A 26,860-nucleotide genomic window follows, 5' to 3' on the forward strand; every position below is an offset into this window, starting at 1 on the left:
TATCCAGAAAAGGGCCAGTCCAAGCTAAGTGTGACGTACCCACGGCCGGAGGGAAGCGCCAAGAATCCGCGCCGGGCGGTGGCGTATTGCCTACTACGGAAAGTGGGGAAGTCATCAACGGCCGACGACAGGGGGGTTCGATTGACGTCTGCCGCCAATGAGTCCCCCCCTTGTCCCGGGGTGTGGCAGACGCACCTGGGACGAGCCGGCTGTGGGGCATAATTCGCTCTAGGGGCTCATGCTAAAGGTCAAGCTTTCGTGCGCTAATGTTGTGTTAATTTTGTCTGTTTTGGCCGAATCAGGCTGCCAGAGACGACGAGTGAAATTTGATACGAACTTAACCTGGAAGCGGACGATTGTGTGAAATTAGCGTGGCAAACAAAATGTGCTGTCGGGGTCCGTGATGAGCTGTGCCATAGGTCTTCCTGATGATAATTGATGTGCCGGTGCAATATCCACGAGCTTCTCCGGCTCATATTCTTACGTTCCTGCAATCTAATTTGTCCAGGCTTACGCCCCCTTTTCACAACCCCTTGTATACAGGCAAAGATTCATGGATAGCCAGTTTCCCAAGCCAGCAGTGCCAGGCTCAACGATGTTACGAGATGAAGAGGTACGAGCACCTTTTTTTTACTTATTTTTATTTTATTTTATGCAGCTCTCTGGACCGAGTTAATCCAGCACGGTGATGCGATAGATTGACGGAGGTAATGTGTGGTGTGAAGGGCTCAGCCACCAAAACGTGACAGGACGCCAATGGAGATGATTTTTCTATACACGGAATCGCCGACCTAACTTCCCAGCAGATTAAACCGTCTCTAAACAGTACTTGAATGTACTGGAAGTCGCCAACCATTGTTGAGTCGATGTTGTATGTCTGGGCGAGAAAGAAGCTGTATGTATGTTGTCGACGTCAGATTACCCTTGTCTTTTGGATCAATATGAAATTTCTTAGCTGCAATGTTTTTCTACCCGAAATCCTTCGATTGATTATTTTGAAACTCCTAGAGAAGGTGAAGGAAGCCCGGTTGGTATGTAGTCAACCATGTGCCTTCATATAGCAATGGCGGACTGGCGGGCTTTCACAGGTTTCTCCGTTGGTTGTCGACAATTTCATAGTATAACCTAAAAACCGATACCCTTAAAATTCATTGAGCCCTAGAAAAGCGATTTTGATAGGTTTGTTACGTTTTGAGGTCAATAGTTGCTTGCCATCGACGAATTCTGTTTAAGAAATCAGAGAACCATAATGCATTTAACTGTTTCATTTCCAATGAGATTAGTCGGTTTCGGACGCCATTTTGCAGAGGTAACCAATACTTGTTCATTTATATGTTTTTTTCAGCGACAAACAATGGATATGCCAAGCTGCAAAGACTGAGATGCATGGATGGTTGGAGGGTGTTGAGCATTCAAACCAGCTGAGAAGAATAACTCATCTGCCTAGCAAGCCTTTCAATTGTCATGTTGTACATGAAAGCCGTTCATGTCATCACCGTATTGCTATAAACGCAGCTTGAAAGAGATGAGCTTTTTTATCCACGAATGGTCCTTAGCCCTCGTGAAATTTTGCCTCATCGGATTTCAAACACGTCTTCCGCAAATTCAATTCTTAAATTCAAACTGCAAAAGCATGCCACCTAAAGAGAAAGAACGGGACGATAACTGTTGAAAGAGCTCAGATGCTTCCAATGCTGCCTGGCTATGCGCCTGTGGACTGCTTACAAACGTTGAAAGTCAGCATGCGCCCCGCATGAGCTCATCAACCATCTGCAGGCGTCTGACATAAACTTCTCCCTATCCACCTTCACCTCACAGTACAGTACTTGATTCACTCTACTGGACCAGGAAATTCAAACTATGAAAATCACACCCATGCCCTGGTCATCAACACCCATTGACGTCTTTTCCTAGCCTCACCACACCCATCAATCCTAACCACAACCGCCAACCATCATGTCCGAACCCCCAGTCCCCCGGCTCTACTTCGCCTACGGCTCCAACCTTTCCCCAACCCAAATGGCCCTCCGCTGTCCGTCTTCCGAACCGATCGGTCTCGCTCACCTCCCGGGGTACAACTTCATCATCAACGACCGACACTACGCCAACATCGTCCCGAGTCCGGGCCCCGCCGACCCCACCGACCCGGGCGTCTACGGCGTCGTCTACACTCTACCACCCGAAGACGAGGCCGCGCTAGACAGATGCGAAGGCGTACCCCACGCCTACCAGAAGCAAACTCTCGCCGTCGATTTGTCGGCTGTCGCCGACTTCGAGTCCGCACCGGAGCCGGCTGCCCCGCACGCGTCGGAATCCGCTGCAGATCCCACCACGGCAGCAGCAGCACCCCCGCTCCCCAAGGAAAAGAAAACGGTCAACGCACTCATCTACATCGACGGAGCCAGACAGACCCCGTCAACGCCTTACCCCGAATACATCGACCGCATGAACCGCGGCGTCCAGGAGGCGTCGTCCCGCTTCGGTCTGCCCGCATCGTACGTGGACGAGGTCATCCGGAAGTGGATACCAGCGTCAAATGCCCCCATCGTCGATGCGGGTGCCATCGAGGATCCCTTTCTGAGCAACGCTTGAGAGTTGTACCGGTTGTCGTGGGGAACAAATGCAGGAGGGCATGAATCGGACGCTGACCATCCGGTCGGGTCTCGATCTTTCTGCTCCATAATGTAGAAACTGCTCAAATCGTGAGCACGCCAAAAAAAGACCGAACCCCCCCCCCTACTCATACTCCGAATTAAACACATGGACATGATGCTCAAACGTGCAAACGACGCTCTGGAAACATACGACCTCTTGGCGCTCACCACGAGCCCATGCAGACCGAGACCTTCCTCCAGGGGTGAGCCCTCCACCGAACGCGAGACAGCAGCTGGAACCGGATCCCGTTTGGGGCTAACCCGCTTTCTGGAGGGGTCTCGGCCATCATCAGACGAAGAACTGCACTGCAGAAACAGTTAGAGTGGAAACGCGTAGAACCAAGAATAGAAGCAGATCATGAACAGGGGTTCATGGAGAATGGCGAACTGAACTGGGATAAGAAAAATCTTCTGAATTAGCCAATTATGTTGGCTCTAGGTATCTAAACTGGCAGCTGTGTCCGTTTCACCTTCTTCTTCGTCGTCTTTCGGCGCTATGCCCGCTGAGTGCTGCGCAAGTAATTCACGCTCCCCTCCTCTTGGAAAAGAAAGAAATAGGAAAAGTAAACGCCATGCTGATGCTCAGCTATGCCCTCCATTTTTGTAGTGAATTCCAACGCCGTCGCAATGCAATGCTAATGTATAATCGTAAACCCATTAAATCCTGAAATGATCAAAACAGTAGGCTGGAACCAGTGATAAATGCAGCGCCTGCTGCGAAGAGTGATGCGGCCATGGGGCCTAGTGAGGGCGCCGCGCTGGCACTGCCGCCGCCACGGGCAATTCCGGCAGTAGCAGCAACGGGGTTGGCGACGGCAACGGCGGACGGAACCGAGCCGCTGCCCTTGCCGATCTCTAACACGTTCGAGCTCGTGGCGTTGTACTTTGTCTGGGCAAGCGAGATCTCGTTGTTGTCCAGGTCGTAGACGACGTAGGCGGATCTCAAGAAGGTGTCGCCCAGAACGTTTGTGCCGTCGCCGGCGGGGGCAATGCCAAATAGGCAGGCCTCAACGCCGTTAGAGAAGGAGATGCGCTTGCCGGTGATGGGAACCAAATCCATGACCAGCTCGTCCATGGGTACCGTGATAACGGGGTCCGAGAAGGTAAAGGTCATGTTGCCGGAATTAGCAGCAGAGCACGGGATGAAAGCGACACCCTCGTCTTGCTGGTAGACAGCGCCCACCATGGAGAAAATGGTCGTTACCAGGTCATCGGGGAGGTATGTCAGCGAAGATCCAGAGTCGAGGAGGACGGCAAGCGCCATATTCTCGCTTAGCGTCTTGGAGCCCAGCGTCACTTTCGTGAGGGTGATGAGAAACTCGGAAAAGACATTGGACTGCTTCTGAACGGGAATCGTCTTGAGCTCGCCCACGTAGTGATCCGTGTCGACGCCTCCGAAAAGAATGCTGCCCGTGCTGGCGCTGAGATCGTTCAAGTACAAGCTGTAAGCATTGGATTTGATGAGCCCCTGTGCCACCATCTTGGCAGGTAGGTTGTCGTAGGGCTGAAGACCAGCGCGTCCGACTTGCACTTCGTTGACCCTGTAGCCCACACCCAAGATTCCCTGCGCGGAAGAGCTCGTGTAGCCGATACCGAACTGGAAGTCGGTAAGAGTTGACTTGCCGATGGAGAAGGTGTCGGTCGCGTAGTCGCCCGAGGCGCCGGATCCGTCGACGTATGAGATGTTAAACCAGCTGCCCACGTAGTTGTATGTCGAGGAAGAGTTGGCGCTGTAGGTGCCGGATACTGCGCATGGTGCGTTTTGTCCCTTGCATAGGTTGGAGCTGGCGGAGTTGACCCAGAGGTCGCTGCTGCCAGTGTCTAGGTGAAATCTCATCGGTTGCGCGGGTGTTCCGAGGGAACCATTAACAAAGTAGAGTGTTTCCTGAGCCTGTCAGTGACCGACATCTACATCACCAAGCGGAAGTAGACCTACCAAGTTGTCCAATGTGGCTTGCACCGTCCCTCGCTTTCTGAGCATATCCTTCTTGTTGCGGTTGTAGGGTATCGTCGTTCTGTGCAAATCTAGGCCAACCACCTTGGGCGCATCTAATTCATTCTTCCTCAAAACGAGTCCCTCCGTCGATAGCAACGAGGCCGCTAGGGCGATTAATGTTGTTGACCTCATCTTTTCCCTTTATGTTGTATACGTTTTCTTTTCGTAGGGCTGATTTGAACACGAAGGTCCAGATTGCCTGACCTACACAGGGGTGGGCCGGCCAGTATATAGCAAAGTGGGAAAAAGGATGACGGGTTTTCTGTCGTACTATGAAGTCATTGACGGCGGCACTAAGACAGTAAAAAGGAAGTTGCAAATGCAATGTTCGGCTTTCGATTCGGTCGCGGACCGGCACACGGCGGTGGGGAGAGGATTCGTCACCCACAATGGTGGCGGAGCTGCTTGTGATGATGGAGGCTTGGTCTTTTTGGGGGGCGAACTGTCACCGACCCAGACTAAGAGAGCGGAAGGAAAGGCACTGCATAAGCAGGGGGAAATCCGGCGATCCGGGGAATTTTAGTGATCGCCACCGATGAGGATTGAGTACCGTTAGTAAGGTCGGTAGAACAGAAGAAGGTTGGACGAGAAGGATGGTGCAACTGGGACATGAGATGCAGTTCCCCTATGTATCAAAGTTAAAATTCGGGGCCCAGTTCTTGGAATAGCAACAGCGCGGGCCATGCGAAAAGGCGAGAGCTGACACTGCCAAGCGCAGCATCTTGTCTAAAAGGTCTCACTTAGTCGCAGAATTGTCCATCGTCGTCATGCTCAGCGGGGCATCGGACGGTGCGCAGGCAGGGTCCGGGGTCGTGTATGTTGGGACGATGCCGGGAATGGTTGTGAAGCCACAGCAGTTGAAGACTGAGCGGAGGCGTCCACCTTAGTCACGCTTACACCGTGACACCAGCTTAAAGAAAACCTCTCTATTGGGAGGGCAGTATTTTGCCGGACGGAGCAGCGAATTAGTGCAGAGAGGCAGGGCAAGCAGGGGGAAAGCCCGAGAGGCTCCAGCTAAGATAACTGGGACGACCCCAGCGTCAACTTTTTCAAAGTACTGAGTTATCCCCTTTGGGGTTCGTGCGGCCGGGGCCATCGGGGGACGTTGGCAACGGAAGCTAGTCTGCATGTCAGGCGGAGCAGACGCGTGGACGCTGTGAAGTGGGAGGCCACGGGCTGGGCAGGAGAGCAATTCTGCAGTGCTTCCAAGTGCAGAAATCTGCAATAAGGAGAGAGGGAGAGAGAGAGCGAGAATACTGTTGTCTATGTTGCTTGTGCGGGCGTGAGGTTGCAGATGGCAGGGATGATGAAACGAGAGCACGATGGGGGGACCCCCCAAGCAGTATCTGACACGACTACGCAGAACATCAGACATCTCTGGAACCAACGGCACCAGCGCAGAGGGCGCCAGCGAGCACTCGCTTGCTGCGGCTTCTGCTGTGCTGTAGACTCCGGGTCCTAAGCAGGCGGGGGCGGCCTGTCAATATCTAGCTCAGCCATTGACACTGACGAACGGCGACGACCACCAACGATGGGAAAAAGCATGTAAGCACCCAAATTTGGTGTCACACGCTTACAGGTTGATGCCGCCAGAGCCGCACCAGCGTCACCTAAATGGCTGCGCAGAACCCCGTTCGCGGCCCCGGACGTCGGAAAAGGTGGCATTTTTCTTGCTCGTTGATTGCGCAATGAAGCTGTGTGCGTGTTAATCGCAAGCCGACAGAGCCGGTGTCCGTCGTCTGTTGCGGCTTGCCACGCACACGCAGCCCGGAAGCACCGAAGACGAAGAAGAACTGAAAGGGGGAAAAGAGTAATTAGGAAGAACAGGACAACAGGCCAGTCGTCATCCACCAGACTACCTTCATCCAAACCCCCCTCATCATTGATGCCGAGATCCGACGGCCGGGATGTGGCGTCGTCCGGGCCCCAGTGTGCCCCAACTCCCGGCGCTAGAAGAGGTATAGAGGGATCCAGTCAGATACCTAGTGCGCTGCGATCTAGCGATGACGAGGCGACGGGCTTGGCTATAATTTCTGTTCCTCGTGTTGTCGTATTTTCATGACCAAACAAAGTGGACAAAATCCGAGGAATGATTCACAAATATTCGACTTGAAGCTGATGACCCCCGCAACGCACAACACACCGAATAAGTATCCTCGCAGGTCGTGCAGACTCCTGACTCGTCAAACGATTGTGTTTGCTGCCCCCCCTTGAAGGTACGGGGGTTGTCTGACAGGAAGATCTTCCAAAAAAGGAACCTTTCGCAACGGATTCGATTAAGGAATTTCTCCATCCACTTGGTCCGTGCATCTGCTCTTGTCCGAACAAGTCATCAATTCACGTGACCCAGTAGTTGGCCGGATTAACCTCTCCCGAACCCGAATCACGGAAACCAGGAACTGATCGTTCCTTCCTCATCGTCGTCGCCGCGAACCAATCACAGCATCACTCCAAGACATGTAAGCCACGCGTTGCACTCGCCCGACGGCTGAACTTGTCACCTACATAATATTCGGACGTGGATTACGCCGCTGTACAATCTGCGCCTGTTGTTGGACTAGAGTACAAGAGCCAAGAGGTGCTATGCAGCCTTGATTGGCCGCCACAGGATGAATCCTCCAGCAACATACACTACGTAGCAGTAAAGAATGAACAGAAATGGCACGAATGACAGCCTCGCTGCGCGTGCGTTTAGGCAGCCAACCCGAGCACCGCAGCTCTGGCTGAAGGCCTCCCCGTAAGCGTAGATATAAAGTATGTGACGTGACAAGCACAGCCGCGAAAAAAAGGCAACCTGTGCCGTTCCTCACTCCCCTATCAGATCAATCAGATTACCCTCTGTCGACTGCCCGTCGTGAATCCCACTGCATTTTGCAGCACAGCCGCCAAGATGGACGTCGACTACATCTCTTTAGATCTCTGGTACGCGACCTGATAGATCCCACATGGGGCCCCTCCTGACCAAACTATGCTGACCTCTTCCTCCAGCCCGGCCTACTCCGTAAGCAAACCCCTCTCCAAAATGTGTCTAGCGCTGCGTAGCCGTGTGCCATGAAAACCCGGCTCACCCTCCGCAGTCCTTCTTCGGAGCCATGGGGTGCGCGGTGGCCATCATCTTCACCGTCTTCGGCGCCGCCTACGGCACGGCCAAATCCTCCTCCGCCATCTTCCACTGCGGCGTCCTCCGTCCGGAACGCCTGATGCAAAACATCATCTGCCCCATCATGGCGCAGATCCTCTCTATTTACGGTCTCGTCGTCGCCGTCATCATCTCCGGTCAGCTCAATAAACAAGGACTGGCCTTGCATAACGGCTTCCTCTTCCTGGCTGCCGGTCTCAGTGTCGGTTTGTGCGGTCTCGCTGCTGGCTTCGCCATCGGTGTCATTGGGGATTCGGGAGGTAAGTCTCCTCGCTCTTCTTCACTTGCTATGTTGTCTCGAGCTGTGCCATGGGTCGAGGTCTGGTTGTTAATGCACCCTAGTGAGGGCCAGCACCCAGCAGCCCCGTCTCTACGTCGGCATGATTCTTATTCTCATTTTTGCTGAGGTCCTGGGTCTCTACGGCACCATCATTGGCATTATGTTGGTGTCGAATGCAGTCTCCAATTGCGCAATTTGAGGGATCGACAGTACGTCGGACTACACGAATTCTAGCCCTCGCACACAAATAATAGCGTTTCAGGAGGCCGAGGATAACGGCCTGAAACATGCGGATTTTCATGGACTAATGGAACTGAATTAACGCCGGGTATTGCAGCCATTCCGCGCCTGCTCATGCAAGGGTACCGTACATGTACAAAAGATATGCATCTAATAGGCCCCATCTAAATCTTCCATTCATTCAGGTTATCCTGCGGCGTAACAAACGGCTCATTGATCCTCTTGATGGCGAATTCGCTGCAAAGAATACTACAGATCGTTAGAAAAGAAATTATAAAAAAAGGTCGATAAAGTCAAGACAAAAACTTACCACGCAGACGCCACCAACGAATCCAACTCTGTAATCATGGCCTCCCGCTTGGTCCCGCTGACCAGTCCCTTGCTAATTTGAACTTGAAGCTCGCGGATTCTCTTACCCGTGCCCACGCCAGCCTGTTCAAGCACCCTCTTGCCCAGACAATCGGAATGGAACGAGTGCTGACAAGGGAATACGAAAAATTGCCGGCTGAGTAGTGGCAACCCGCAAACATAGCACTTCTCGCCCGGCTCGACAATTGCATATCGGTGGTCCAGCGCAGCAATATCGATCTTGATATTAGTCGCCGTCTGAGAAGATTCGTCCATCTCCTTCTTCAGCGTGTCAATGTTGCGGCTGTAGTCCTCTAGCGCCGTGCAAATCTCCTCCTTGAAGTCGTCGATGACCACGAAATCAGGGAAGAAGGGAATAAGGTCCTCGATCTTGAGCAGCTCACATCGCTTGAGGAAGTCGATGGCCGTCTTGATGCCGTTTGACTGCGAAATCACCTTGCGGGCTACAGCGAGCCACAGCTTCTTCCGCAGAGGTGAGTCATTCATGGGCCGATCTGCAATGACCGATGCCAAGTCTACTTCGTTGTGCGACAGAGCCAAGTCGACGGCCTGCAGGTACTGGCCCATGCTGGTGTAGATGTGAACGCAGGAAAGCGTCCTGTGGTGCTGAATGCACAAACGGAGAGCAAAGTCCGGGTCGTAGCTTGGCTCAACCCCCTGCGACTCGAGATACGACAACAGGCCTGCCTCATCCTTGGAATTGTGTGATGCGTATATGGAGATAAGTGTGTTGTGTACTGCGGAATCCTTCGAATTGAGCTGGTTGATAACGTACTGGAGGTACCGAATAGCCTGATTCTGCAGCAAGCTACCCTCAAAGTTGCGGTTGTACTCAAGCAGCGCCGGAATCAACTTCCGAGGCTTCAGGTCCGAATGGCGCATAAGTATCTCAACCAGGTCCGAAGCGACGTGTGTCAAAAGAACGGTGCTGTACCTGTAGAACACCTCTGGGTCGGTCTGCTTCTTCAGCACCTTCAGCACCTCGTCCCACCTCTCACGCTGGACCCAGTACGAAAGAACGTAGTTGTAGTCGTTGACAGCGTTGGCAAAATGCAGCAGCTCCTGCTCGCGGCCGTGGCTGCTAATGACATCGTATACTGTCCGTCGGTCGAGATCGGACTTGTACTTGTTGACGAACTCTTGGAACTCGCCCTGGACAGCTTGCAGCTGCTCCTTTGACTGTGCTGGGTTTAGCCCATCCGCCAACTCGGCCTGTGTGATAATTGTGTCGTCCAACGAGTTGAGCTTCGCCATAAAAATCTCTACCAACCAACTAGCAATCATGATCCTCTGCATTATAGCAGCCTTCTTCAGAGTAGCCAACTTGGCCAAAAGGTATTTCCGTAAAGCATCGGGCTCGGCATTGTCGATAAAGGTCAGCGCTACCTCTTCGAACGGCTTGTTGCTCCGGCCGTATACTGCTGCCGCCTCCATGTACTGCTTCTTTTTGACGAGATAGTCGCCGTATGACGTGGCCACGGTTTCCCTCTGAACGGGTGTTTTAGCGTGCTGCAGAGCCGAGTCGAACTGTTGCAGTCTGAGCATAATCTGCCAGATATTTCGGTCCTCGTCGTTAACGACGACCTCAAAGATTTCTTGGCCGGTGAACAACCAAAATGTATTCTTTTGTAAGTCAACACTCAGGCTCACTGCCTTTTGCCCAGGCTCCAAAACAATTTGGTCATAGACCACTTCCCCAGTCAAACGATTCGTGGCGACCACGCGGCCACCAATGAGGCTGACAATATGCCATTGCGTCAGCGCTATCGCTTCGATATAATCCCCTGCGTTGTTGCGTTTGCCTGGCCCGTCAGACAAGCCGAGCTGTGATCTTGGCAGCATGCTTGATTCGCTAAAAATCTTGCTGCCTTCTGCACTCGAAGCAAGTTGCCCGTGGAAAACTCCTTGTGCGGACAGCCAAGCATAGGCTCTCTCATGTGCTTCGTTCTCGTATGGATTCTGGTCGGGAGGGTCGGGCGAGACCACCAGCGCCGAAGCTGCTGTGGCGGACGAGCGCGACAGCTCGTGAATTGTAGGCTGCTCCGACTCGAAGAGCTTCGTGTAAATTGAACCTCCACTTTCGTGGCCACTGCCAACCTTTCCAGCTAGGTGGAAGAGCCGGCTATGCGTCGCAATCAGCACCCGGCGCATGTCTGGCCGACCCGGAAGCGTGTCCGCCCACAAGCCTGTAATCGGCCCATCAGGCAACTTGTGTAGATTCTTGAGCTTAATGTCTTTTTTGTAGAACTCTGAGGTTGTTTCGATAAAGGCCTCGTAAATATTGCCGTCGGAGGCGCCGAGAAGGATCTCGCGGGTCGAGGCCGTCGGGAGTGAGGGGTTCCAGGCAACACTCTCGATTGAGACGCCGCGGAGGCGGGCGAGGGTTTTCGGGTGCTTATGCTGGGAGTGAAGATAATAGTTCTCGCCGAGCGCCGTGCAGATTAGGAGATGAGAGGCTGTAGGGTCGAGAAACATACGGCGGATGACGCCGATTTCTGCGGGTTTCTTGGGCAGGTCGATGTCTGTTGTGGAAATCAGCCAGCCGCCTACGAGCACACGCACGCCATTGGCGACTCACCATCAATGTCCTCAGGCCTGTTCAGATCTATACGCAGGATGCGACCGTTGGAAAGAGCCAGGACAAGGACGTTGTTCGCGACCTGGGCGGCAACGAAATCGGCAGCGATGGAGAACTGCAGTTGAACTCGCTCGACAATGAACATGGGCAACGCGGCATCTTCCAGGTCGAGCACCGCGTTGCCGGCGGCGAAGCCGTCAGACGGATTGAGAGCCATGATCGGATACAGAGCGCGTTCATGCAGTCATCGTCGCTCGGGTTGGGCTTTGTCACGAGTGCTGGCGAGGTCGCCCGCTGCAAATGCGCATGGAATGCAGCTCGTCGGAGGCTGGTGTTGATGCCGATCCGTCGCTGTTGGTTAGTGGAGGATGACATAGACAAGGAGCTCGTCGGCCCCCACTGTAACTTGATAGCTGTGGTACGTACCTACCACGCCCGGCCGAGCTCCATATGTGCCTGAAGCGTCAGTGTCGTCGAGTTTGAGGCAAACATTCGGCTTTACGTCCCAAGACAGTGGGATTTCTAAAGTGAGACAGACATCGGCTAATATTGTTCATCCATTGACTAGCTAATCTGACATGATGCCTGACATGAGTTGCCAAGGTCTCATAATGCGCCATCGGTCTGTCGACAGAAGGTCCAGTTGACCGCCGTGATGCTTTTTTTAGCCCGCCTGAGCCAGCCCAACCCAAGGGGAATATGATACGTGAAAAGAAAAGAAAAGAAAAAAAAAATATGCTAGATAGAATCGCTGATATAAGCGGCCATCATCAGCCAGCATGAGATGCGATATATGCAAGACATCAGAATAAATCGTGCTCTGCCGAGTTGCTCGTCACTCGGCGAGAGAGAATTACTTCACCAAAACTGCTCCTCCTATCTTTTTCCAGACTCAGCTTTCAATATCCGCCCTTGGCTCACGGGGATTATCCTCGCCCTTGTGTCGGCTGTGGTTATCCTCTCTGGCTGTATCGTCCGTTTCTGACGCATCGTCAAAGGACCTTTGGAACACCCTCGGCGGCTGCGGCGTCACCACGCCAGGTGGCTTCCTTCCGACCAATACACGGGCCTTGATAATGAGTCCATGGGATTTGACAGGGTCCCTTGCCAGGCGGGCCAGCTCCTTGGCGACATTATGGCATGCGGTCTTGACCCGGTCTGGCTCCCAGCCCATGTACTTCGTCAACGGCCTCAGGCACTCGGCCTCCAGTCCGTCAATGCATGCAATCAGCCATAGCTTGCCTTCGTTTGCCTCCACGTTGATTGGAATCATGTGCTCCGTCAACTTGATGTCCGTAAATCCGGCATCAGTCAACAGCTTTGGGTTCATGTGCGCGACACCGCGTGCCCGGCCCGACTTGGTGCCCGCGATCGTAACGTCTCTTGCCAGTTCGTGGATCTCGGATGTTGGGGGGAATTCCGACAAAAACTTCTTGAAACCTTGCTGGTCATCCCAATCCAACAGCTCAATCCAACCGCCGGGACGGATGACTTTGAATGCCTCTTTGTAGATGAAGCTCCAGTCCGTAAAAGATGCCATCATATGTCGGAAATGCACAAGGTCGAACGAGTTGAGTTCGCGCTCCCACTCCAGCTCAGCATCGTCGACCTCGAAGAAGCAGTTCATCGGTATTGACGTGGGCGCAATGGCGGAAATATCCGTGCCAATGACCTCGCAGTTGGGGTACTCGTCCGCCATGCCTATCGCCCACTCGCCGATGCCCGTGCCGATGTCCAGTATCCTCTGAGGGCTGTCCAATGGCACCGTGCTCAACTTGCCATCGAAAACGTGTAGGTAAACTCGGTGAATCAAGCTCATGCGGCACATTTCCCACTCGTCGTTGGGGAGATGGTAGTGCGGGCCACAATACCGACGGCCGTTCTCCCACTGGTAATCTAATTCTCGCTCCATGAAAGACCGCGTCGATGACCTACAGTTCAGTCAGCCGGGCGTTCTTCAGAAAGTCTCTTGAGACAGGTTCCACTTACATGTCTTGATGATTCTGCATCATACTATAGGGCATCTCGGACCTATGCGACTCGCTCGGTCGGGGATAGTGACTGGGCGCGAACACGGAAAAGTTGTCATCGTCATCTTCGGCCTCCATCAGTTCTTCCTCCTGCGAATTCCAGTCGTCGTCGGCCTCGAGACCACCCTGCGACGTCTCTTCGGTGCCCATAATACTTGTCATCTCGGTGGCAGCACTCTCGCTCTCGCGCAAGCCGCTCGATAGGCCGTCGCTCGAGTGCGAGGCAAGTTCGTCCGTTGTCGACATGCTGGAAGATGCGCCCTGGGCGGGGTCTTGTCGTGTTCTGGTTCCCTTCCGCTTCTTGGTGCGCCGCTTCTTGGCCATGGGCGGCGGCCGATACCCGTGTGTCTGTGCCACCCGCGGGTCGAGATCCTATCGCAGTCAAAAGTGTCGGCGGCCCCGGAAAGTCATGTCATGGCCCACGAGGAGGAGGCAGAGGGGTATGTGCAAGCGGGCGGATGGACGGCCAGGCGTCGGTGGTGGTTTTTTTTTTAACGGAATAAAGGGGCGGGTGGGTTCGCCGAACTCCTAGAAGGGACAGGACTGCAGATGATTTCTAGTTTTGGACGAGTCGAAATATGAGCCGTCGGCTAGTTCGGTGGGTGGACAACGAGCGAAAGGAAGCTTTGTGCGGATGGCGTCGATGAACAAAGAAGAAGCAAAATGAACGGGTGCGGTAGGAGAAGAAGAATACAGTTGAGAGGGACAAGATCTAGAGAGAATCGGGGCCCGTTTTGAGGATAATCAGGCGACGACTTGTCAATCGGGTAGGATTGGAACTGAAGAGGAATGGCTGCTTCGGGGGAGACGTCCTAGTGTGGTGACTGATGGTGGCCAATGTACGAACATGCGGCGCAGGATCCTGACAGGTGCTGGGATAGGATGTGGGAACTAGTGAATGGATTAGGAGTAACGGACGGGGTTTGTATGTGGAGAGAGAGGGCCTTCAAGGGTCCCTTTTGGCTTTTCGGGTGTTGGACCGTGATGCGTAAAGGTGCCAAAGGCGGCAGAGGCCGTGACTCTGCCGTGGAGATCGTCGGGCTACTTCGGAAATCTGACTGGCTGATGAGGATATTTCAAAAAAGGAGATGAATGATGCCCATGTCAATAAACGGCCTCTTAAGGGGGGAAAGGGAAGGGAGGGGGAGAGAGCGTAGACATGAGGTATCATTTTCCAAATGCTGGGTTAGCTCTGCTTTTGTTCTGCGCAAACAAGGTCGCCAATATGCAAGGTCAATCTGCAGCGTCCAGGACATGTGCAAAAACGACAAAAAACAAACAAACAAGAAGCTGTCAGTACCACCATAACCAACACCAAGTAATCTTCCAAAAGGGCCCAACACATGCAATGCTTGCAGCATCACCCCCTCGCGTCTGGGCCTCTCAACTGCATGAGAGAACAGACGAGAGGGGATGCTGATTCGATTCTTTGCAAGCGGACGCAACGGGATAAAAAGCTACTGCAGTCTGATGCAGCTCCCCTATGCACGATGAAATCCTCATTCCATTTCCCAAGGCAGGGCCAGGGCCTAGCCTCAGCGCGTTCAGTGAGTGGTTCAGGGTCTCCCCCCGTGAGAGATGCGCTTTCAGTGTTCCAGCAAGCCCCGAACGACGGGGAAGCACCCCCGCCGTTGGGAGCCAGAACTGCTCCCTACCCGGCCCCGGAGTCTCCACCGCAGCATCTCTGGTTGGCCCGGCTGGCGGGGTGGCTGGGTCCCGTGTGTGGGTAAACCAAGTGCACCCCCGCCCACAGTCACTCGCTACCTGACAAACACCAGTCCTACAAACCACCAACAGCAATGACTTCAATGACCAGCCCTCCCTCACCAGCACACCCAACCCAGCCAGCACGAGGAAGGGCAAAATGATCTGTAGTTGCATGTGTATATGAAGTGTTCTTGAAGTCTAGATTGAGTCGGGGGGCGAATGGCTGTGTGACTGCGCGCGCCTTTAATGCCGTTGCAGAAATGGCACCCTGTCTGTTGGGTTCCAGTAGCGTCGCCGGGCGTCAAATACCGGGGTTTGACATTCTTTTCCTCTCCATCAGCGGAGATACAGCCACAGGCAGATTCGACAGGCGCGCCAGGGTTACCAACAGCGCACACACACCAGCAGGAGCAATAACAATAAGAAAAGAGCGAGTCTCTCCGCTGGTAAAATATTACCCCGTTCCTGCGTAGGAATACGACCCGTCTGCATGGTTCCCAAAATGAAGCGAATACCGCCCGCGTGGGCCGAGGCCCTTTCTGCCATCGTTCCCTTTCTAACCCCCCCCCCCCCCCCATCTTGCTCTTCCCGCTTATGCTACGCCGCAGGAATTAGAAAAAGTAATTATGCTGCGCGCAATCAACAAGGGGGGAGGGCCCGAACGGACGGCCGGGTGTTCGGAAGGTCTGGATTTGTGTGGACGATCAGCAACGTGGTCTGGCCATGCCTTAAGAAGAAACAATGAAACACCTCACAGCACGAGGTAAAAGTCTCCGTGTGGCACAGCAGACTGCTCGCTGGTAGTACGAATACAGGCCGAGCAGCGCCAGCTCTTCCACCAAATCAAGCAGCCAGCCCTTCGTCGATTACCGGCTAACGACCTTGAATGCTACCTCGCTTCTGTGATTAGATATTCGCATGGAAACAACAAACACTGGCGCAAGAGGGATGACAGTGCAGGGATACATACAGGTGGACTCATTTGTTGTGAGGCGTCTCCACGACCTCGCATCACGAACCAAACAAAGCCTCGTAGCGGAACCGTTACCCATCATCATTATTATTAGAGTCTACACGCCCCGTCGCTTGCAAACGCCCCGGTCGAACGGGCACCGCCAGGAGGGGTTCGTGTGGGTGGCCAGATCCGCATTTGCACGGTCTTTGGTTGAGATGAAGTCATGGCTCACATGGCAAGATCGACTCTAGCCTTGCCAAACCTCTTCATCGACCTCAGTTCATCGACTGATATACCATTCGATGCCGGATTAACATCTGTTACAGCCGATCAATTGAACGGTGGGCAACCCTACTATGAATATCCCGCTTTAAACATCCTACTTCACACCTGTGAAGAGCTCTCTACCGGACGACGACTTTGATCGCAGTCGGTGCAATGAGTCCATTCTAACTGTCAATTGATCGGATAGTTTGAAATGATGTCCATTCACTCTCAATGAATAACTCCATAGGGTCCATATGCCTCCTTCCAGCGCCAAAATCACATGCAAATTGCAATGCAAACCTTGTGGCCCAGTCACAGGCTTCGCAAGTCTATAGATTTACATCATAATGAACCGGGCATTTCGTCGTCTGCCCTCATGCCTGTAGCCCATGTCTCCTCAGTCCATGTTAATGATACCTAAGCCGTAACGGCATGGCCATTTCCGTGGCCGTTGACCCCTTCAACAGCCTTTCTCTTTTTGTTCTCAGGAGTAAGAGGCGAGTCACCAATGGGCTCTTGGTCTCCAGACACGTCCAGACCTTGAACAACTGGGAAAGGTGTCAGAACCTGGCTGATATCACCCCACCATTCCTCACCGAACTGGCGGTACCAGTTGACAGTGATCTTCAGACCTTCGGCGAAGCTGGTCTTCTGGTCCCATCCGAGCTGACGCAGCTTAGTGCCGTCAACAGCGTAGCGATGATCGTTGAAGGGACGATCATGGGTATACTTGACCCAATTCTTGAACTCTTCCTTGGTGTTGTGAGGGATACCCATCTCCTTGAGGAGGTGACCGCAGAGATCAATGTTGGAGATTTCATCATAGGAGCCCACATTGTAGATCTGGCCCATCTGGCCCTTGTGCAGAATGGTATCAAAGGCATCGGCAGCGTCTCCTGCGAATAGATACCTCCGAGTGGGACTTCCGTCACCGTGGAGCACAACGGGCTGGCCCCGGTTCAGTAGGCAGGTGAACTTCGGAATGATTTCTGCGCATGTTAGTCAGGATTCTCAAGATTAAATTGTGCAACCTACTCTCGGGGAATTGGTGCGGTCCGTAGACGTTGTTACTGCGAACAATAATAACAGGAAGCTTGAAGCTCTTCTGGTACGATTGTACCAACATCTCCGCGGCGGCTTTGCTGGCGGCATAGGGATTGGTGGGGGCGAGGATGCTCGTCTCAAGGAGATCGTCATCGTCGTCGTTTACTTCTCCATAAACCTCGTCCGTTGAGATGTGAATAAATCGCTTAATATTGACGCTCTTGGCACTCTCCAAAAGTACGTGAGTGCCATAAACGTTGGTGTGTGTGAAGCCGTATGAGTTGCCAAAGCTCAAGTCGACGTGGGACTGGGCGGCAAAGTGGAAAATAGTATCGATGTTGTATCTCTTCAAGCAGTTGACGACTTCCGTAGGGTTGGTGATGTCGCCGTGGACGAAGGTGAAATTGCTCTTCTCATTCAGGACACGAGTGTTGTTGAGGGAGGAGCAGTAATCCAGCTTATCAAAGGACACGATGTTGTAGTGGTCAGGATAAGTGAGAGTGAGATGGCGAACCAGCCAGCATGCGCTGAGGCATTTGTTAGTCCAACAAATCGGGACGATGCCAAGACCGCGACTTACATGAAGCCAGCACCACCTGTAATCATGATGTTCTTGACATCGGGAAGAGGCTCAAACTTGGTGCTTCCCTTTAGGAGAGGTGCCTCCTTCCAGACACCAAAGTCCTCGAAGAACTTGCGGTGGCCGTTGAGGTAGGCTGGAAAAGTCTTAGTTGCCATTTCATTAACTGGCGTAGTATCACGACAAGACTTACTGCCTGGCTGCCGGCTCTGTCCGTTAAGTTGAGTCATTTTGACCGTTTGACCGTCGATACTGCCTCTCGTTTTGATTGCTCAATGAGTGCGGGAAACCGAAAGCTCTTTGGTGTCGGAAGCTCGAAGAAGGTTTGAGGTTCGGGGTAAGCTGCGAGTCAGTTCGGGCGATCTGTAGTACAAATACGCAGAGCGAACTGCCTTTTTTTCAAGGGAGGATGAAGGTGGCCCTAAACTCACTTTAAGCCAGATGCCCACACACAAGACACGCTCCTGTCGGGAATTAATCTTACCTCAGATATGGGATATCCCTATCACGTCTAGAGCGAGGCCATTGGCGATCTGTGCCCGGCCTGTCTCACACCACCCAAGTCACACTGAGGCAAGGGAGGTCCGGTGTGGGCCACGATGGTCGGTAGTCCACGGGATAGGTCCAAAAGGATCCGCTGACCTCAGCAAACCAGGCTGGTTTGCACTCTTTGCGAATAACGGAAGGGCGGCAATGGTATGAAAAAGAATTTAAGAGGCTCGACTGAGACTATTCCGTCACTGACAGCAGTTGGTTCGTATGGTTTGTGTTCTGTCGAGGGTATGCCCATGCGTGGAGATAGGTGGCACGGAGGGTTTTGAAGGCAAGAATCGGTAGCCCGGACACCTGCCACCTTTTTTAAGTACGCGGCACTGATAGGCCAAGTTCAGGTAGGTTCGGCAAGGTACGCAAGTACGACGTCGGTAGGTGGCCCAGTCGCGAGATGGTGTGTAGCCAGACTTCGCACCGCACCGAGATGAGTTGGATGGTGGACAAATAGATCAACAAGGGCCGAGATTATTGGCGTAAGCTGGATTGGGACAACGGAACAGGAGGACAGGTACAGCTCGGGTAGTTATGGATATAGAGCAGAAAGTACCGTGTCGAGCTGTGGGAAGTACTTGGCAATGATTTTGATGTCGCCCTTTGGTGTAGGTTTGGTGCTGCAGATAGTAAAATGGAGTTGTTCGGATACGGTTGCGTAGGCAGGGCAGGTACAAACAGGTCTGTCGTATGCAAAGCGACTAGGTGGCTTCCTTGCGATTACGACTGCGGCTACATTTGGGACGGGATTTCAATAGAGTGCAGACGCAAGCAAGTGCAAGTGCAGTTAGCTGCCGTGCAGCGTGGGTATTTGCCCCGAGTACTTGGGCACAAGAGCAATAGCAGCGGATCTAGCCTGAGTGGAAGGTGGGCGCGGCCCCCCAATAACTTACTGGTAGTAGTAGTGGGTGGATGGGGGATGATGGATGGTGGGGGTGGGCTTTAAGAGGGTCTTGGCAAGGAAGCAACATTTTGAAACATGATGCTCACTGTGTTTCTGAGGCAGCTTCAATCCAGCATTGTTTGCTTTTCTCTCTGTCTCTCTCTCTCACACCTCTCTCTCTCAATTTCTGGCAACGAGCCATGCGTGAGCAAGGGCAACCTTGAATGGCTGTCAGGCACAGCATTACATTATTACCCCCCTGCTTGACAACCAAAATACTTGAAATTCAGCAACACGAAGTAGACCACAAAACTGGTGCACCAGTTCCAGTTGCTATCACCATGTCATGTTACCCGTCCTTTGGTGACTTGGAGGACAGCTGATGGCGATTGCGGGCGCTAGTATACGATGCTGCGTATTACAGTGCACGTCGAAATCAAACTAAAGCCAGGGGACCACTGGCGATGAGAAGCAATAATCGAACGCATTATGAGTCCTGCCAACCAGCCAGTCATCCACCTGTGGAATTTCCCATTTTTGATGTGGGTTGCCAACCATGGACTGGACTGGCCTACGTAGTTTGAGGTACGTACCCCTCTCCTAGTTCCATATCCAATACTTCGTCGGTACTTAGACCCTTACCCTACAGCTATGCCCGTCCGGAGCCGCTCTATCTAGAGATGCCGTACTCTTGACAGATGCAACCTCAATCTAACCGAAACTCCCAGTGGAATGGGGCCCTTACTTTCCGTGCAAAGCTAATGGAAGCTAGGGAGAGCGACTACGTACCTCCCAGGCGTGGGTTTGACGGGTATCAACGCGGCGCAGACCACCACGAGGTGTCGACGCTGATAGTTAGTGCTAGTGCAAGACTTCGTCGAAATCAGGTCTCAGCTGCCCTCAGCCGTGGAATGTCGCAGTTTGTCAACGCCTCCAGACCGGCCACTAAATCACTTTCGGCCTACACAGTCATTTGTTAGTCTGTCAGTTACTCCGAAAGGGATAAGTCTGCGTGTCCACTCTCTTCGTTATTCTTCTAGCCTCCAAGAAGAAGGAGAAGGAAAAATAAAATAAAAATCCTCCCCGTTTTGGACACTTGCTCGTCAGGGAGACTTAGAATGGCGACACTAAGATCAGGGGCAAAGGAATGTTGGACCGCTCAATCTGCCATGCTCCGATAGATCGCCTAGGTAGCTTTCCAACCACGCGAAGGCCTTGGTTTTGTTTTTGTCAAGCCACACGCAGCTGACTGCATCGAACCTACAGCCTCCAACATGGCCATGTCCTCGAATCTGCAGAATAGACGAAAGAGATCAACTCGTACTTTCGAGGAGGCTTCCAAGACTGTTTGTGAGCGGTCCGTGACGAACGCCACAGACAACCACAAACATTTGTAAACATTTAACACGAACAGCCATGTTTTTTTTTCGATGTTCGCGGACAAAACTGCAAGCCTTCCCGCTAGTTGATGATTCTTCATTGGGCGACGACTAACGGGTCGGGGGCTCCCACTCTCCCGGTTTCTCAAGTATACAGCTGCGATAGACAGAACCGTCACCAGCTCCGGCAGCACGCGCGGACGCTATCAGGACCGGGGCGGCTGCGCGTCTCTTGTGGCTTTCAATGGTCCATGTGGGGACTCTCTGCGCAAGAATGCGGTGCTTATCCTTCGCTCTCCCCTCCATATCTTCAAATAGGCCCATCCACTTACACAGCCTCATGGTGTCCGGGGAATGCTGAAACGCTCGAATATGAATTCTTGGAGCGACAGGGAAACATTGGCCTATCCCATTAAGATACGGAACGAACGGTAATCAGATTCCACGCAACCACTGACATGTTCATCGCGAGGGATATGCGCCTGATGATCCGACGATTGATTGCCAGCAGGAAAGAAAGGGGGGCACATCCAAACTCTGACAAAAGTCAACAGAGTCTAATTTTGGCCACCGACTTCCAAGGGAGCCATCGAACGAGCCCCCCGTCTTCCCAGCGGCGTGGACTTGCATGCTTGCGTCTTCAGACGAGATTAACGCAGGGGCATTGATGATCATGGATCAGGAGATGGCTCTTTCGTGGATGGCCAATAATGCTCGATGCACTTGTACGCAACATTGCCAGTAGTACACAACACTCTGCCTGATCAGATGTTTCAACTCATTATATCCTGAACATTCGAGATTCTTGTCAACGGTTAACCGTAGCACGATTACGCCAAACAAATGGGGCAGGGCGGATATACGGGCGGGCAGACTGTGCCGGGTTTTCATGTCATTGCTGTTGCATTGCTGGAATGAGGTGCGACAGTGGCCAAGACAATGGGAATTTTCGTGCGGATTGAGAGACATCGAGTAGCGAGCTGGTAGACAGGGACGGACGCTTGAAAGCTGATCGCTTGGCAGTACGAGCGTTGCTTGACTCTCTGGAGATTCGCTGTCTCAGGGAGTAAACTTTCCACTCCGGGCGTTAGTTGTTCTGCCAAACTCTATCCAACGATACAGATGGAAGTGATCGACTTCGCTGGGAACGTCCAGCCCGAAGGTGCCGAGAGAGGCCAGGAAAACGGCAGCGACAGAACAGCAGCCATCCTAGGCCAGCCAGGTCAAGTTGCTCCGTCGAAACCAACTTTGTGTCAAGGCCGATGGCCACGGTCCACAGGGCGACGTGGGTCTATATTGGACCACTTCACAGAAGGTTCGCCGGGATGGCAGCAAAAGCGAAAGAGAACAATAAAAGAGAGTTGGCGTGGTTGCCGCAGGCAGCAGGGCGCTCGTCGGGCTGTCCGTTGTATTGCGCGTTGCCAGACCCGTACCTTTCAGGCGACAGCCATGCTGCGTTCATCGACACTCTTTGGTTGGTGTAACAATGAGGTAGGTGGTCTCGTATACTGCCCTACGGTCCTGCGGCCCATAAACCAGACGGAACGGTGACATCTGAATACCTGATATGTGTCTTTCGTATGCAGTAAACAAAAGTGAGGGCTGCCATCCTGTATGTTGCAGAGTTGATGGGGAAAGAGAAACTTGCAGAAGGGTCTGCCGAGTCTGATTGGGTTAGAGGAGGGCTGAAGGCTACGAATTGTTAGTTGGCTTGGCGCTAAGATATGCGGTGCCACTAGAGGGCTCTGTTTTGGGAGGAAAAGGAAGCCATGAGTGGATAGACATTATGGAACTGGAAAAAGGAAAGAAAAGAAAATCCCTTGGAAAAAATGAAACAAAAAATAATAATAATAGGGGACGTCAGGCTCCGAGGGCCCAAGTGCTCCGTCAGGGACTCGTTCGGAGTCGGGTCTTGTGTGAGGTCTGTGATCGCGATCTAGGCTAATAGTCGAAATGGTTATCCAAGCTATTCGTTTACTCGTACTACTACAAACCAACGTCCGACAAATCCCACTTCACAAGTTTGCTGTCCCCAGTTTCAATCCCAGGAAAATGGACAGCCAAGTCGCGTTTTCCGCTCTTCTAGGGCCCAAGAAGAAAAGAGCCGGACGTGGGCCACCAGGCCAGTTCAGGCCATGCAGAGCCTAGCCTGGCCCCCGACGCAATACCAGTAGTCGCCCGCTCCCACGATACAATGTCAATGCCCAGTTCCCTTAGACTGAACAAATATGCGCCAGAGCTTGCGTGCCAGAATGCTAATCCCCCTCCCAAGTCCCAGTACTCGTACCCGCTCTTTCCCTGCCCTACTAGGAACTTGCGTCTCCCTCCCACCTTCCACGTCCCATACCCCTGCCCCTGCTGCTTTCAGCCCGGGGTAGGTGCGACTACGTCCGCCGAGACCTGGCAAGTGAGCGCCTCGGACCTTCTCATGCGAATCATTATATCTGCACCCGTCTACTCCTCCCCGTAAATTCCGCCATCTGCACACCGGAATTTGATAAGACGAGCCGCCTCCCTTTGCTGCATTCCAGCACACACCCGATACTCCCTTGGTGTCACTACTCATGGTGGACTGAAAAAGGACCGCCAGCCCCCGGTGATCATTTTGTCCTGCACCAACCACGCCTCAAATCACGCATCGTCGCTCAGTCACCCAATAAACACAAACTGACAGCTTTGCCTCACAATGACTGACAACTACCGAACCGAGCGAGCGGGTTCTTTCGCCTCTTCCTCTACCGAGACCGCGACTCTTCACGAGCTGACCAAATTGGACCCCATGGAGGACAGCGTGCACAATCTCAAGGCCCAGAACGATGAAGAGGCCGCTGAGGAAAATGAGAAACTGTTGCCCAAGGCGAACGAGAAGGAGGACCCCGCGAAGGCCAGCTTTTCTTCCGCCGTCGTGTGGATGGTTGTCAACACCTTGGCGACTATCGGAATCGTAAGTTGAAAAAAAAATCTCCTACTTTTGCGACTGCGGCTAACATCGCGCAGGTCTTCACAAACAAGGCCATCTTCTCCGACCCTCAATGGAAGTTGTGTCAACTCACGTTTGCGAGTTTTCACTTCCTCGTTACGTTTCTGACGCTCCACATTCTCTCGCGTCCTACCTTTGCCTACTTCACCCCGCGCCGGGCTGCGATCAAGGACCTCCTCCCCCTGTCTATCGCCATGTGTCTGAACGTCATCTTGCCGAACTTGTCGCTGGCCTTTTCCTCTGTTACCTTCTACCAGATTGCACGTATTCTCCTGACGCCAACCGTCGCCCTTATGAACTTTATCTTGTACAAGGCGACCCTGCCTCGAAATGCGATCATGGCTCTCATTCCTGCTTGCCTCGGCGTCGGAATGGTGTCTTACTACGACTCACTGCCTACCAACGACGACAAGATCAAGGCGACCTCGGGATTGGGCGTTTTCTTCGCCTTCTCTGGTATTTTCGCTTCCTCACTGTACACAGTTTGGATTGCTAGCTACCACCGCAAGCTTCAAATGTCGAGCATGCAGCTCCTGTACAATCAGGCGCCTATTGCCTCGTTCATGCTGCTTTATGTCATTCCCTTTGTTGACACCTTCCCCGATTGGATGACCGTTCCTGGCAACCGCTGGCTCATGATTGCCATGGTGAGTCCGATTTTCCTAAACAAGACGTGCAATCATGCTAATATCTGCAGTCTGGCGCCTTTGCTTCGCTCATCAACATTTCTCAATTTTTCATTATCGCTCAGACCGGACCAGTGTCAAGTACCGTTGTTGGCCACCTCAAGACCTGTACCATTGTCGCCCTCGGTTGGATGGTCTCTGGACGGGCAATTGGTGACAAGTCGATCATGGGTGTCTTTGTTGCCATTGGTGGTATCATCGGGTAAGTCCCCGTGCAAATTGCGCGGATGTGCACATGCTGACATTACACAGCTACTCTGTAGTCATGCTTCAGCACCAGAAGCAGCAGCAGCGCAAGTAGGCTGTGAGCATTGCAGTCTTGCCTCACTTTATAACTTTTTTCTTCTCGTGCATTTGGAGCGCACATGTCGTGATGGCGTTGTGTAGATTGGGACCGTCGGAATTAGAAAGGGTCTATGGATGATACCTCTTATGTGAAACCAAACCTATCATGGCTCGGCGTCTGGGGGATAAGGGTAATTGAATTAACACAATGGATAAGAACTTTTATTTTTCGGTCCGAGATTATACACCTGACTTCGTACCGTTCGTCTGGTACGGCCTATTCAATGCAGAAAAACGCCAATACGGGGGTAGTCCCTGACCAAAACCATGCATACTGTATCTGAATCTTGCATTCCACATCTCCAGATAGACTCCCGTTACAAGTTGAAGCGCTTCCGGTCTTTCTCCATCCTGGCCTTCCACTCCCATGGCTGGGCATCATCACCGTCGCTGCCTGCCCTGCCAATACCCTTATCCACTCTCCGAAGCTTTGCCGTGAAGCGCGGGCCAACCTCCTGCAGACCGACACGGATGCCTTCGACACCCTTCATCTCATTGCCTTCCGCTGTAACAATGTTTTTCTCCGTCTCACGCTTCTCGCGGAAAACATAGCGGTGGCGCCGCCAGAAGAGGTAGTCGCGCTGGTTGTGAATCGTCAGCACCTGGCGGCCCTCAAGCTCGGGCTGGGGCGGGAATAGGCGCTGGAAAAGGGCCGCCGTCAGGAGACCAAGGGGTGTCTTGAAGTTGTTGAGCAGTAGCTCTGGGTAATGGTTTGTAGGGTTTCCGTGGCCGGGCAGCTTCTTTCCCTCCATGAAGTTTGTGATGGAGAATGTGAAAGTCGGGCCGGTGGGGAGGTGGACGATGCTCATACCCGTGAGCTTCTTCTGGTCCTCCTTCAACAGGACGACGGCTGTGTAATCGCGGTTGGCGGCGAACTTGCTGATCTCGCGGAGGGAATACTTGTGGCCGTAGCGATGGGCAGAGCGCGGCACGTAAGTTGCGTTGGGGAAGACGGTGCGGAAGATGTTGGCCTCGTAGTGGAGATTCGAGTTGAGGGAGGTGGTGATGAGAATCTTGGGAACGGGCGGCGGAGTGTCGGTGAAGAGCGAGGGGAACTTGAGAGAGAGGGAGGATGGCGTGAGGTCGAGGTTCGTGCTGGTCGTCGAGGGCGCCGTCGAGTCGTCTCTGCGCGCGCGCCTCTTCTCTTCACGTTTCCTTTCGCGCTCCGCCTTCTTTGCCTCTGCCGCTTCCTCGTCATCGTCGTCGTCGGAGGCCAACATACTGTCTGCGTCATCATCGTCGTCCCCTTCCTCTTGGTCCAGCTCCCGGTCCAGCTCTGCGTTCGCCGCCGCCTCTTCCTCTTCTATCCTCCGCCTCTTGAGCTTCTCTACGTCCACCTGCATGCCCAGGCTGTCGTCGTCGACATCGTCCCATACTCGTTTCGAGTCGAGCGTTCTGGTCTTGTTCTTGGCAAGTCTTTGAGCTTTCAACTCAGGGTCCTTATCTTCTTCCTTCTTTCGGCGGAAGCGCAATTCACGCTGCGCCTTGTCCTTGTCCTTCTTCTGTAACACGTAAAGCTCCTGTCGCTTGAGCTTGTTCGACGTCTTGGTTGAGAGCGAAGCCCCCATGGACTTGCCCGGCTTCGAGTAACCCATGTTACCAGTTCGATTGGAGGCTTGCTGAAATATTCTGTAACCAATTGAGTGTGTGTATGGATTATTATTTGAGTTGGCAAGACAGTCGTAAGGAACGTACTGAGATGCCCAAAAGAGAAAGGAAAAAAACCGTTCGAAATCGAGTCCTGGCCAACGCTCGGTGAAAATCAGTTTAGAGAAATTTTGGCGGGGCATCGACCAATCCTTGCGGTAGATGCATCTGAACGGGCCCAGGCTCGCGGGGGCAGGGGTGTCATCGGCGAATTGAATTTTCCGCTATAATTTTTTTTTTGCCCTTCAGCTTTGCGGGAGGGGTCTGTTCGGTACCTGAGGTGGGCTGGGTCGATCGCACGACAGGGCATTGATGGGCCAATGAATTTTTGGGGGTGAAAAGAAGGGCAGACGACATTAAGAGTCACAGTTTAGACTCGAACCGCAAACCGCCCCCCCTCCAGATAGAGAGCAACACACAGCACGCGCGCTTGCTTTCTCTACTCTTGAATTGACCCTTACAGCTGTCGCAGCGAGCCCTCCCCCTCCACCTTACGGGGGACTCATAGGGACACACAGCGCTCTGTGGCTAAGGCCTCTGGATGACTCACGCTCTGTA

At 53.1% G+C, this 26,860-nt stretch overlaps 10 protein-coding genes across 10 annotated transcripts; 4 read left to right on the forward strand and 6 right to left on the reverse strand.

Annotated features, from left to right (window-relative positions):
• Positions 1 to 1,956: 1,956 nt before the first annotated feature.
• Positions 1,957 to 2,592, forward strand: CTRU02_213689 (AIG2 family protein; the record flags this gene model as incomplete). Its single annotated transcript, XM_036729976.1, has 1 exon — positions 1,957 to 2,592. The coding sequence occupies one exon, from the start codon at positions 1,957 to 1,959 to the stop codon at positions 2,590 to 2,592; it is 636 nt and encodes a 211-aa protein (XP_036578237.1).
• Positions 2,593 to 3,327: 735 nt separating this feature from the next.
• Positions 3,328 to 4,782, reverse strand: CTRU02_213690 (eukaryotic aspartyl protease; the record flags this gene model as incomplete). Its single annotated transcript, XM_036729975.1, has 2 exons — positions 3,328 to 4,539; positions 4,591 to 4,782. 2 exons carry the CDS (start codon positions 4,780 to 4,782, stop codon positions 3,328 to 3,330), a joined length of 1,404 nt encoding a protein of 467 aa, XP_036578236.1.
• Positions 4,783 to 7,742: 2,960 nt separating this feature from the next.
• Positions 7,743 to 8,268, forward strand: CTRU02_213691 (vacuolar ATP synthase 16 kda proteolipid subunit; the record flags this gene model as incomplete). The annotated part of the gene is made up of 2 exons (XM_036729974.1): positions 7,743 to 8,049; positions 8,132 to 8,268. The coding sequence occupies 2 exons, from the start codon at positions 7,743 to 7,745 to the stop codon at positions 8,266 to 8,268; spliced, it is 444 nt and encodes a 147-aa protein (XP_036578235.1).
• Positions 8,269 to 8,473: 205 nt separating this feature from the next.
• CTRU02_213692 (pep3 vps18 deep orange family protein) lies at positions 8,474 to 11,473 on the reverse strand (the record flags this gene model as incomplete). Its single annotated transcript, XM_036729973.1, has 3 exons — positions 8,474 to 8,558; positions 8,620 to 11,200; positions 11,257 to 11,473. The coding sequence occupies 3 exons, from the start codon at positions 11,471 to 11,473 to the stop codon at positions 8,474 to 8,476; spliced, it is 2,883 nt and encodes a 960-aa protein (XP_036578234.1).
• Positions 11,474 to 12,148: 675 nt separating this feature from the next.
• On the reverse strand, positions 12,149 to 13,610 carry CTRU02_213693 (methyltransferase; the record flags this gene model as incomplete). The annotated part of the gene is made up of 2 exons (XM_036729972.1): positions 12,149 to 13,187; positions 13,246 to 13,610. The coding sequence occupies 2 exons, from the start codon at positions 13,608 to 13,610 to the stop codon at positions 12,149 to 12,151; spliced, it is 1,404 nt and encodes a 467-aa protein (XP_036578233.1).
• A 3,022-nt stretch (positions 13,611 to 16,632) lies between these two features.
• CTRU02_213694 (dtdp-glucose -dehydratase) lies at positions 16,633 to 18,069 on the reverse strand (the record flags this gene model as incomplete). The annotated part of the gene is made up of 4 exons (XM_036729971.1): positions 16,633 to 17,204; positions 17,251 to 17,786; positions 17,840 to 17,975; positions 18,033 to 18,069. 4 exons carry the CDS (start codon positions 18,067 to 18,069, stop codon positions 16,633 to 16,635), a joined length of 1,281 nt encoding a protein of 426 aa, XP_036578232.1.
• A 1,894-nt stretch (positions 18,070 to 19,963) lies between these two features.
• On the forward strand, positions 19,964 to 20,245 carry CTRU02_213695 (uncharacterized protein; the record flags this gene model as incomplete). The annotated part of the gene is made up of 1 exon (XM_036729970.1): positions 19,964 to 20,245. One exon carries the CDS (start codon positions 19,964 to 19,966, stop codon positions 20,243 to 20,245), a length of 282 nt encoding a protein of 93 aa, XP_036578231.1.
• A 510-nt stretch (positions 20,246 to 20,755) lies between these two features.
• CTRU02_213696 (uncharacterized protein) lies at positions 20,756 to 20,986 on the reverse strand (the record flags this gene model as incomplete). The annotated part of the gene is made up of 1 exon (XM_036729969.1): positions 20,756 to 20,986. One exon carries the CDS (start codon positions 20,984 to 20,986, stop codon positions 20,756 to 20,758), a length of 231 nt encoding a protein of 76 aa, XP_036578230.1.
• Positions 20,987 to 23,330: 2,344 nt separating this feature from the next.
• Positions 23,331 to 24,611, forward strand: CTRU02_213697 (uncharacterized protein; the record flags this gene model as incomplete). The annotated part of the gene is made up of 4 exons (XM_036729967.2): positions 23,331 to 23,588; positions 23,642 to 24,271; positions 24,322 to 24,512; positions 24,563 to 24,611. 4 exons carry the CDS (start codon positions 23,331 to 23,333, stop codon positions 24,609 to 24,611), a joined length of 1,128 nt encoding a protein of 375 aa, XP_036578229.2.
• Positions 24,612 to 24,972: 361 nt separating this feature from the next.
• Positions 24,973 to 26,250, reverse strand: CTRU02_213698 (RNA processing factor 1; the record flags this gene model as incomplete). Its single annotated transcript, XM_036729968.1, has 1 exon — positions 24,973 to 26,250. The coding sequence occupies one exon, from the start codon at positions 26,248 to 26,250 to the stop codon at positions 24,973 to 24,975; it is 1,278 nt and encodes a 425-aa protein (XP_036578228.1).
• Positions 26,251 to 26,860: the final 610 nt, after the last annotated feature.

The sequence above is a fragment of the Colletotrichum truncatum genome, assembly GCF_014235925.2.
Source record: "Colletotrichum truncatum strain CMES1059 chromosome Unknown Contig_0010, whole genome shotgun sequence".
Taxonomy (NCBI): Eukaryota; Fungi; Ascomycota; class Sordariomycetes; order Glomerellales; family Glomerellaceae; genus Colletotrichum; species Colletotrichum truncatum.